Raw genomic sequence first — 11266 nt, forward strand, 5'->3', positions numbered from 1 at the left:
CCTTTTAATTTGTCTTCGTTACAGTTCTCTTCAGAGGCTGAGACACTAGAAAGGTCGAATGCTTGAAAGGTATTCTCTACAGGAATTGTAACTTTTTCAAATCTCTCTGTCTTTGGACATTCCCCCATAGTTCAGATGGTTGCTGTTTTATCTATTGAGCATGCCATTTTGTGACTGAGAGTCAGATTTAAAAAATACCATAAAATTGCAGTCTCCAAACTGTATGTGAAAGTAGTTAAATTTAGTACAACACAGAGCAGGCACTCAACAGTTATGACATTTGCTTTAGGTAAGGTCATGCTGTACCATAGGAGTCAGTTTGTGCAACCCTTATTCTTGTTGACGAACAGTTGCTTATGAGTAGTCCCATTACTCCTGTAATCAAGGGCTGAGCAAGGTGAGTTAGGGTTGCACAATCTGGCCCTGTTTGTTGACGGATTTCAGAAGTAGTTCTGAGATTGACTACTTGGGTGTTTTAAAGAGGAACTCCCGTAATAAGGATTTTTTCCCAAGCATTATAATAAATGTATTTACCTGCTATGCTTTATTCATATGTATTTTTGATACATTTACTAATTACTATACCATAGTTATTTATTTTTAAACAAATACTTGCTCTTTCTGGGCTTGTTTATATTAGAATTTTAGTTTTGCTTTTCATTCACATTGAATGCCAATTCTAAAAGGGAATTTTAAATTATTGTGTACCTGCTTAAAAATACCACCTCGCTCGTCAATGGTGCTTTTCATCAGTGGATTTAAAGCGCTTTGCAAAGGTGGTTAATATCATGTCCACATTTTACAGAGGGGGAAACTGAGGCACATGAAGGGAAGTGACTTGCTTGTTCTTGTTGCAGCTCACTGTAGGCTGAATCCTGGCATCAGTCATGACCATGAGCAGACATTTGTGAGTGTCTACACTAGAATTTTATTACAGTGTTAGCTTACTCTAATTAATTGGTGATCAGTTAACTCAAGTTACGGGATGAGCAAGGCTTCTAGTGTAGACATACCTTCCTAGGCCAGCTTCTCCTATTTATCACATTGTGAAGTTACAAAATGCTCAGCTTAAGAATGCATACAGTAGACGATGTTGTAATCAGAGGTTTGACTTCATTGGAAGACCCAATTATGAGGGAGAAATATAACATGGATATCAGACTTGATTTAATCCTTGGATCTAACTACAGAAATCAGGTCTGTGGAGCTCTGATGATAGAAAGCCCTACCAGAACAGAAGTGCAGGATCACCAGAGGCATGTAGCTCCCCATATCCAGTGAAGTGGGAGCTGAGTATTGGCAACCCAGACAGTAGGGGGGTTGACCAAGACACCCAGGAGATGTGGCAGATCTCCAGGACAGCTTCAACAAGAACACTCTTATGGAGTTCTGCACAGCTCTTCCCAGCTCCTTACAAAAACTACAAGGGAATGCAGGCAACAGAGGAGCTGTCATGTGTCCTTCCCTAGGACTGGATTCCTCTATTGGTATAGCCGCCCCGTGGGAGCAGAGAGGTACCTCTCCCCCACTCACACGTGTGAATCAGGTGCAGTTACTATAAACAGCATAGGAAACTAGACATGCTTTTAAAAATAAATAAATAAATAAATATTTTCTTTTTTACTCCAGCAGGAAAACCACCTTTTGCAATGGAAATTGGTTTCTATTGTGCTAATAGTTCTCCTGTAGTGCAACTATTTTCTACATACTGTTTTCCTACTTGGATTTTCATTTTTTGGGCAAATAGGCAGAACAAAACAACAGTGAACAGAATCATGATTTATTATGGGAAGGAATCAAGGCAGATAAGCTGTTCTATCCTTCCAGAGCCATTCTGAGTGCCTTTTTCCAAATGAGGAAATGGAAAGAAATTTCCAACGTGTACTACACACTTGCCAAGGGACAAAAGATAAACTGTTTAAAGTCATTTAAAATTGAGGCATACTTAGGCCTGGGCTTTACTATGAATCCTGGGGAAAATCTTGCACTGGCAGGGGGATAGACTGAATCGACTAAAAGGTTTTTCCCATCACTAATTGCTATTGCTCTATGATCCGTGTACACAGTGCTTAAACTGGAGCTGTGTACTCCTACCAAGGGTGCAGTATGACCTTCTCAAATTGATGCTTACCAATTTTGTCTCTGTAAATTATATTGTGATGAGGGACAGATTTGTGTGTAACAATCTGCTCTTTGGCAGGAATCAGCTTTTCATTGTGTGTGTACAGAGCTAAGCACAACGAAGTCCTGATCCCTGATTGGGACTTCTAGCCACTATTACAATGCAAATAAATCAGAATAACTGGCATAGATTTTTGGTTTGGAAAATGTACTAATTTTTGTTAACCTGCTATTTGTTGCATTAGCACTTCAGCATTTGGCCATTCTCCAGAAACAACCTACACTTTCAGTTGAACTAAAAATCTTCAGCAATTATGTGTTTGCGCTAAGTAATAAGAGTGATTACTGGTTTATTTGAGGGCAAATATATACGTTTTACTTAATTTATTTGTATGGAAATATGTGCTAAAACCTGGTCAGCCTGTCAATTTATGCTTTGATGTTTTCCTTCTTCTTCATTTGGAATTTTATATTTGAAATTCCAAAAGAATTCATATCAAGTTCAAGAAAGATTTGGTTGTTTATTAAGCTGATCTTTGTCAGCCAAATCTTTGGCTAATCATATTGCATAACAAGAGGCACTGCTCTGACCTCTTCACCTGAGCAGCCTTCCCTGTTTGTCCAGTCTAAACTGGCCATGTTGGTTACTGCATTCCCCCAATTACCCAAAGCTCTTTGAGGGGAAGGGTGATAGGAAGCAAGGGAGACTGGGACTAAGTGGGGTGGGCAGGATTCTGTGTTCACAAGAGACGTACAGCTCCCCCATGGCATTTTGACACATCTGCTGAATCTGTTATTAAACATTGCTCAAAGCCAAGTGTAATACCAGTCGGTCTTTACCAGTCAGGTCAGTATGCTTTCACCACTCCAAGCAACCCTGGCCACACTGCTCCTTACTGGAACAGCTCCTGTGGTAGTTAGGAGATTGTCACTAGATGTGTCTTTTCTTCCCCCTTGCCTTCAGTTGCCTAATGACCTTGTTCTCTCCCTGGCTGACAGCTTAGCTTAGCTATCTTCTCTGATCTGCGTTGTATTATTCAGTTCTGTAGCTGTTATTTGTTGGCACAGAAAACTTTGACTCTAGACTCTTCCTGGGCCCAATTATCCAAGCAGCTCTGTACAGGCAGACCCTTACACGGGTGAAGCTACACTGAGCCTGTGTGGATCAGCTTGCATTATCAGGGCCCAGTGCCCCATTCATCCTGGTAGATTCAGTTCTGTCACAGACTCCCTATGTGATTTTAAGTAGTCACTTAATCTGTTTATCTCAGTTCCACATGTGTAAATTGGAGCTAGAACTGTATTATTTTTTTCTCCTTGTAAGATCTTTGGAGAAGGAAGTCCCTCTTACTGTGTGTTTGTACAGTGACTAGCACAGAGGAAATCCAACTACATTTTGAGGCCACTGGGCATTACCTAAATACCAATAGGGGAGAGAAATAATATACTCTCCCCTTTCAGGGGAGGGGGGAGGGAAGAGGGGGTGAAGCTGCTGAGGTGCTGCACCTTTCATAGTGTCTCATCTCCATCTTCATCAGAACCAAATTCTTCTGATGCAAATATATACCTCTGAGGGTAGAATTTGGTCCTTATTTGTTGATCACAAAAAAACAAAATGCCAAATCTGAGACTTCAAGACAGCGAAGAATTTGTTTCTTAATTAACAAATATATGTTGGATCTATTGGGTCCTCAGAGAAAGAAAAAAATGTAATGACAATTTTTTTCAGATTGCTGGCTTTTTATTTTTCTCTTTGGAGTTATTTTCCTATAGCCAGTCTGTTGAACTATACATACAAAATGATGGTGTCCAAATTAGCTGTTACTACTCAAGAAAGAGATCTTGGAGTCATTGTGGATAGTTCTCTGAAAACATCTGCTCAATGTGCAGCGGCAGTCAAAAAAGCTAACAGAATGTTAGGAACCATTAGGAAAGGAATAGATAACAAGATAGGAAAATATCAGACTGCCTCTATATAAATCCATGGTACACCTACATCTTGAATACTGTGTAAGGATGTGGTCTTATCTTAAAAAAGATATATTGGAAAAGGAATAAAGAAGAGCAACTAAAATGATTAAGGGTAAGGAACAGCTTCCGTATGAGGAGAGATTTAAAAAGACTGGGACTTTTCAGCTTGGAGAAAAAAGAACTAGATAAGTTCCTGGAGGATAGACCCATCAGTGGCTATTAGCCAGGATGAGCACAGGTGCAACACCATGCTCTGAGTGTCCGTACCCTCTGTTCGCCAAAAGCTGGGAATGGGCGACAGGGGATGGATCACTTGATTCCCTGTTCTGTTCATTCCCTCTGGGGCACCTGGCACTGGCCACTGTTGGAAGACAGGATACTGGGTTAGATGGACCATTGGTCTGACCCAGTATTGCTGTTCTTATGTTCTGTGTTATTCAGAGTACAGTAGAAACTCAGAGTTACAAACACCTCGGGAATGGAGGTGACGGAACAAAATGTTATGGTTGTTCTTTCAAAAGTTTACAACTGAACATTGACTTAATACAGCTTTGAAACTTTACTATGCAGAAGTAAAATGCTGCTTTCCCTTTATTTTTAATAGTTTATGTTTAACACAGTACTTACTGTACTTTTTTGTTGTTTTTTAAAAATTTTGTCTCAGCTGCTGCTTGATTGTGTACTCTCGGTTCCAAATGAGGCGTGTGGTTGACTGGTCAGTTTGTAACCCTGGTGTTCATAACGCTGAGGTTCTACAATATACAGGTATTGACCTCTTTTAAAGTGAACTGAAAGTGAAAAAGAAGTTCAGGCTTTATTGTATGTGAATTTTTGCAAATGTGAAAAACCAAAAGGTTGAGAGTACTAAACTTGAGGTATGTGAAAGTTTCTTGGATACTTTACAAGAAGTGTTACAAATATTTGTTCAAATTCCGAAAAGCTATTCGGTTTAACTATTTGGTGCTGCTTACCAGCATTCATGCAGATGAGTTGTTGGTTTGGATGAATGATTGATGCCTGTCCTTAGTAGGTGACATTTGCTGTTGTGCAATGGGCCAACACAAGGCTTGTACACCATTTAAATAGGAATTGGCCTTGTGTTGGCCACTTGCACAGAGGTGAATGTCATCATGTATGTATACTTGTATTAATATGGGAATACGTGTGTTCACTATTTGTTGTTCATTATTAACTCTGTTGTTTATCGTTGTTATGTTCGCATCATACACCTCAATAGGTTAAATAAAACCATGAAATACTTTTGCTGGAAAGTTGCAACATAACACTATTTCATTTCTTAGCATCTAGAACCCTAACACACAAGAATCAAAAACAGAGAGAGAGGCAAAGCAGGCTGCTCTCTTAAGGTAGAGAGGCACAGCTCAACCCACCTTCCTCTAGGCTGTGTCTCTGCAGACTGTCTCTGCTGAAGACTCAGATCATAAATTTCCCTCTGGAGCTCCTTATTTTTCATAATTTTAAAACAGATTTCAGTACACCACAATTATTCTCCTTGTTTGTAATCTCTTCTGCTCCATTCAGGAAGCAGAAACAATATCATGTGACTTGTGACCAGTCACACACTATAAACACGGAATAGTCAATGTGAGCAGTTTGCCAGGACCATAAAGGATGAAATTTGTTTGCATAAATTATAGTATTCAAATATTGAGAAATAGAAGTACTTCCATAGGCCACATTTACCCTATGGGCACTACAGTGGCATAGCTACGATGGCATAGTTATGGTGCTGTAACCCTTTAGGGTAGATGCAGACTACGGCAATGGAAGAGGTTTTTCTGTTGTTGTAGGAACTCCATTTGAATGAGTGATGGTGTCTAGTTCAATGGAAGCATTCTTCTGTCACCCTAGCTGTATCTACACCGGGGGTTAGATCACCATAGCTGTAGATTTTGCACACCCCTGAGTGCCATGAAGCTATGTCAATCCTGTTTTAAGTGTAGACCAGGCCATAGAAATTCCAAATGATTCTTAAGAGAAAAGGGGCTAAATTCTTTAGGTAATTTACTTACAAAGAATAATTAGACTAGCTTAATAAATATTACTGTATTATCTTGAATTTCAACCTTTTCTGAAGAATTACAACAGAACTAATGTATTGTCACTTTGAAACATATAGTTCACAAAAATATCTGAATTACAGTCCTTTGTTCTACTTGCATCTAGACAGACTTTGGATAAGTGTTTTCAAAGCACATGTAAATAATTGAATCTCCTTTAAAGAGGCTACTTGAATCTCTCTCCTTTTGAATAATCCTTTGGTTAAGTCAAGGACATCAATGTGTTCCCTTACAAGTAGAAAAAAACCTTGTTATATGAAAACATGCTAAAAATGGAAAATAAGTTTAGCAATAGCATTTCTATGATTGGATGTTGTCCGGGTACAACCTGCAATGGTAATAAGGACATGGGAAAGGTATTTTCATCTTTTATTTTTTTCAAATTTGTATTTCCCTCCTATGCTTTTATGGCTGTATTTACCTTAAGGGTTAATGAACTAAGTACTGAATAGGGTGCAGTTTTCAGGAGGGGCTTTTAATCATAGTGTACAAAGTTTTGTATACCTAGCAGAAGGCAACATTACATACTTTATATGTTTTGTTTATATATTATGATCATAAATTGGAAAATAGAAGACTAGATTAGAACAACCTAGATACTAGGGAAGTGAGTGGAAGCACATTAGAAGTATGGTAGATAGAGAATTCTCTTAATATAAAATGCATGAAATAGAGTGAATTATCCCCTTCAGGAATAAACAATCACAATATCTTTATCTTAGAAATGATCCTATTTCAGATTTGGTTTAGGGGGAGTCAGATATCTCAAGTAAATAGTCACAGAAGGAGAATGTGTGGTTCAAGATAAGCTGGTAACTGCTACTCACTACTTGAATCTTTAGCAGTTTGTGTAAAAATTGCTTATATAGGCGTGTATGTTAACTTTTGACGATATATCCACAATATCACCAATTCTGAGATACATGTTTAAATCTGGATTTTGTTAAAGGTCAAATCTAAAAGATCTTCTACAGTAGGTCTGGATTCAAAAATCATCCTGAACAAACTGAGGTTAAATCATTCAGCCTTCCCCTACACGGTGAGGCAAACTGTGTTACTGAAGGATTATAGCTCACGCAGCGTGTTATTGGTAGATAAGCCCTGGAGAAAAAGTACAGAATTTCATTGTAGAGAGGCTAAAATTGTATTTCCATTGTATTCAGATGAGAGGACTAACTACGGATTTTTTTTTTTTTAAATTAAACTAGATTTAGACAAGAAGAAAAAAGAAACAATAGTTCATAACATTGAATATTAAAATGTTTCAGTTCCAGGAAGGGGATAAAGCTGATTGTGAATAAAGCTTTGTTTGTTTGCCTTTACTGTGGCGAACCTTTATCACTGTTTGTGTTCTGATTTCCATGCAGGTGGTTGACCAGATTGACACATTGACATCTGACCTGCAGCTGGAGGATGAGATGACAGACAGTTCCAAAACTGACACGCTGAACAGCAGCTCAAGCAGCACAACAGCGTCCAGCTTGGAGAAAGCCAAAGTGCGTGCCAATGCACCTCTCATCAAGCCCCCAGCACACCCATCTGCCATTCTCACCGTACTGAGGAAACCCAATCCACCACCACCTCCACCACGGTTGACTCCTGTGAAGTGTGAAGACCCTCACAGGCCAGTTCCTTCTGCCAACCCTGTAAAGACTAATGGGACCCTACTTCGAAATGGAGGTTTACCAGGAGGACCAAACAAGATTCCTAATGGGGATGTATTTTGCATACCTAATAGTAACTTGGACAAAGTTCCAATGCATCCTCTGATTCATAGACCTGATAAAGACAGGTGTCCTCAGACAGGAACACGGGAACGAGTACGATTTAGTGAGAAAGTGCAGTACCATGGCTATTGCCCTGACTGTGACGTTCGGTATAACATTAAAAACAGGGAGGTCCACTTACACAGTGAGCCGGCCCACCCGCTGGGAAAGCTTCCTCACCAATGTCCTCCTTTACCACCGCCGCCTCCTCCTCTCCCACCATTGCCTCTAGAAAATGGAGGCTTGGGAATAAGTCCCAGTAATAGCTTTCCCCCTCTCAGACCTGCGACTGTGCCTCCACAAACTGCACCAAAACCCCAGAAGACCATCTTGAGAAAGTCAACCACTACAACAGTGTGATGTATGCCACCTGAAAAACTGTTTGTTTTTTTCCTATATATAAACATAAACAAATAGGTAATGAGCACTTTCTACTCAAGCAATAAAAAGCCCAAATATATTACATCCTGTGTTCAGCGAAGTGGCATAAAAATCATATGGTAAGTACAAAGAAAATTGTTCACCAATGTCACATGTTTGCACCAAAGAATTTCATTATTAAAAGCTCCAGTATAATGAGCATGCTATGGGTCATGAGCTGTTAAAAGTGATTGCAGCTGAACAGCTCTAACTATGGTCTAAGCAATGTTAATAGTTCATCTCAAAAACATCATATCTGCAGTAGCAATTAGAGGTGAAATTAAGTCTTCCTCAGACAATAGAATAATTAGTACTATGGGGGTTTTGTAGTGCAGGAAACTTTTAAAATACATTCGCTAGGAACATAATGTATGATTATGTGGAGCAAAATGTAACTCCAGCTAATGTTTCCGGATTGAATCTTAACAAATGAGTTTTTATATGCCTGGTTGCTTGAATCAAGAGATGAATAGGCAATTGGAAGGCATGTTGATATGAGCTTGGCAAAACAAACAATATTCAAGTTGGGTTCTGAAACACTCAATAATCAAAAAGCAGAGAGAGGAGTTGCCATGCTTTTGAAAGAGGAGGCATGGCCTGATCAGTTATTTTCTGCTTCCATTGTTACATCTCATGTGGGGATAATACTTATCTACCTAACATGGATGAGACGTGTAGGTTAATGAGTTAGAGCCCAATCCTGAAGTCCTTACTCAAGTTTTCCTCAGGCAAATCTCCTATGGAGGGCAATGGAAATTGTGTGTACGGTCTTCAGGGATTAGTGCTTAATACTTGTAAAGAGTTTTGAAGATGAAAAGCACTGTATAATGACTAAGTATTAACATGCACAACAAGACATTTCTCTTATTATGACATTTTGGTGGCTTAACCCAATTAAAATTCTTACCAGTGAGAAAACTCTCCAATATTTTTTCATTGTTTTACAGAAAAGAACTTTTGTTGTTAGGAGGAATGTTGGCTTCTGGGGTTTTAAAAGCAGGTGATCAGTGAAAGAGATGTTATAGGAAACCTTTTCTTCACAAAGTACCTCCAAAAATAAGCTTGCAAATGACCTAAACACCTGAATGTCAGCAGATGTTACTTGAGTTACACACAAAACATGCACTTAGGCTGTTTAGCTCTGAAAGGGTTGAACAAGGTTGGCATTTGTGGGGTCTTATTAACCAACACAGAAATATGTCAGTCCCTTATGTTTGCATAGAGCAATAGAAATTCAGCTGAAATCAGCCTTGAAACAGCTCTGCTATATTCACACCTTTGCAGTATTTACTTTGCACCGAAACAACAAAGAGCCTGGCAAAATAATTACCCTTTTTACATTAAATTGCTAAATCCTTATGAAACTTTTACCGATAGTAAAGGCTGAATTTTGTGCAAATATATCTCTGGAGTTTAAAGCCTCACATTGCACTATACTGTGTGGTTTACGCAACCATCATGATGCAGAGAAGTCATTATCTCATGCATTTGATCATATTCTCCAAATGTTTTCCAATCCCATAATTTGCATCATTATAATGACTTTACTATTTGTATGATGTTAGCATATTTAATCTCATGAGAGTTGTTGTGAATGGAGTAATTTTGGACCCCAAGTTAGCAGTAGGGACAAGGAACTTATTCTACAGATGTCCTTGATCTCTGAAAGTCACTGGAAGTCCCTCTGCCCTGCTCATGAGGCTCCAGATCAGCTCCTTCCTCCTCCCATTAGGAATTTACATTTAAAATATGGTGAAACTGTGTGCAAAACTTCTTTATACACAAACTACACAACCACACAGTGGTTGCTATTAAAAAGGAAAGATTTATCATGTGATGCTGCCTCTATCATAAGTCATATGTACCTACTTGTGTAATTTAACTTAATCAGAAAAATCTCTTCTTCTGTACTGAAGGAATAGTATTATGTGCATATCGTGATGTATGTACAATCAAACAGTTGTGTGTTTATATAAGATTTGTGCAATCTTATATAAAATAAGTTTTAAAATACTTTGAAAAATGTAACACCCTGTCTCTCCTTGGGTTTTGTTCTATTGCCTTTCCCTTTTCCGTTCCTTTCACTCTGCCTTGGTGCACCTATTCCTGCATTTTCTTTTCAGTACCTGTTAGTCCCACATCTAAAATTGCTGTTTGAAATACTTGAAAGAATTCCATTTACTTTTTCTCTGTTTATTTTTTCTCTTTGCTGGCTCAAGACTTTCATGTATTTTATTTATTTATTTATTTTGCCTGTGAAGCTTTTTCAGCTTCACATTTATCTGCATTCTAGCGGGTCCCTATTGTGATAATATCTCTGTGCTGCGATCTCATTCCTACTATGTCTGTCCCTTATCTTTGTTCTGGGGCTAGGTGCAGCAGCTCCCAAGCCTACTAAGCTGGTTTCCAGCAACCAAGGCTCTGATACCACTTCATCAAAATGATTAATGCAGCAAATAGGTGGTTTGATAACTTTTCTGCCTCTCAAAATGGCTCCCTCTTTCCTTTCCAGAACTGAATTGTGCATGTGGATTGACATCCTTTTGTTCCCTTTCTCGAACTCAAATGCACATAGGGTGAAATGGTAGTTGTGACATTGACTTCAGTGGGTCCAGGATTTTGCCCACAGTGTCTCCTTCCACCAACCATTTCTTTTTACTATAAAATTCTCACTATTGATAGGTTCTATCAGATAAAAACTTCACAACAGAAAGAAGTGCAAATTAATTAGCATTTGGTATCGTTCAAGACTGAGAACCCAGGACGCAAATAGCAATCTAAATTTTACTTCTATTATCTATTAAAAGAAATAAAGGAAAAACATACAAGTGATAAAACAATGCAATTCAGTTCTGTAGTTCTTGGCTGGCTTTGTAGAGCAATGTGTGATGTAGAGTCTGGAGCATT

At 38.7% G+C, this 11266-nt stretch overlaps 1 protein-coding gene across 1 annotated transcript in view; it reads left to right on the forward strand.

Annotated features, from left to right (window-relative positions):
- Positions 1 to 8299, forward strand: part of PRR16 (proline rich 16) — a 164902-nt gene extending 156603 nt beyond the window's left edge. Inside the window, exon 2 of the mRNA XM_065405872.1 lies at positions 7541 to 8299. Within this exon, the coding sequence (XP_065261944.1) occupies positions 7541 to 8299 (759 nt within the window). The remainder of the gene's footprint in view (positions 1 to 7540) is intronic.
- Positions 8300 to 11266: the final 2967 nt, after the last annotated feature.

Source organism: Emys orbicularis, chromosome 6 (genome assembly GCF_028017835.1).
Source record: "Emys orbicularis isolate rEmyOrb1 chromosome 6, rEmyOrb1.hap1, whole genome shotgun sequence".
Lineage (NCBI taxonomy): Eukaryota > Metazoa > Chordata > Testudines > Emydidae > Emys > Emys orbicularis.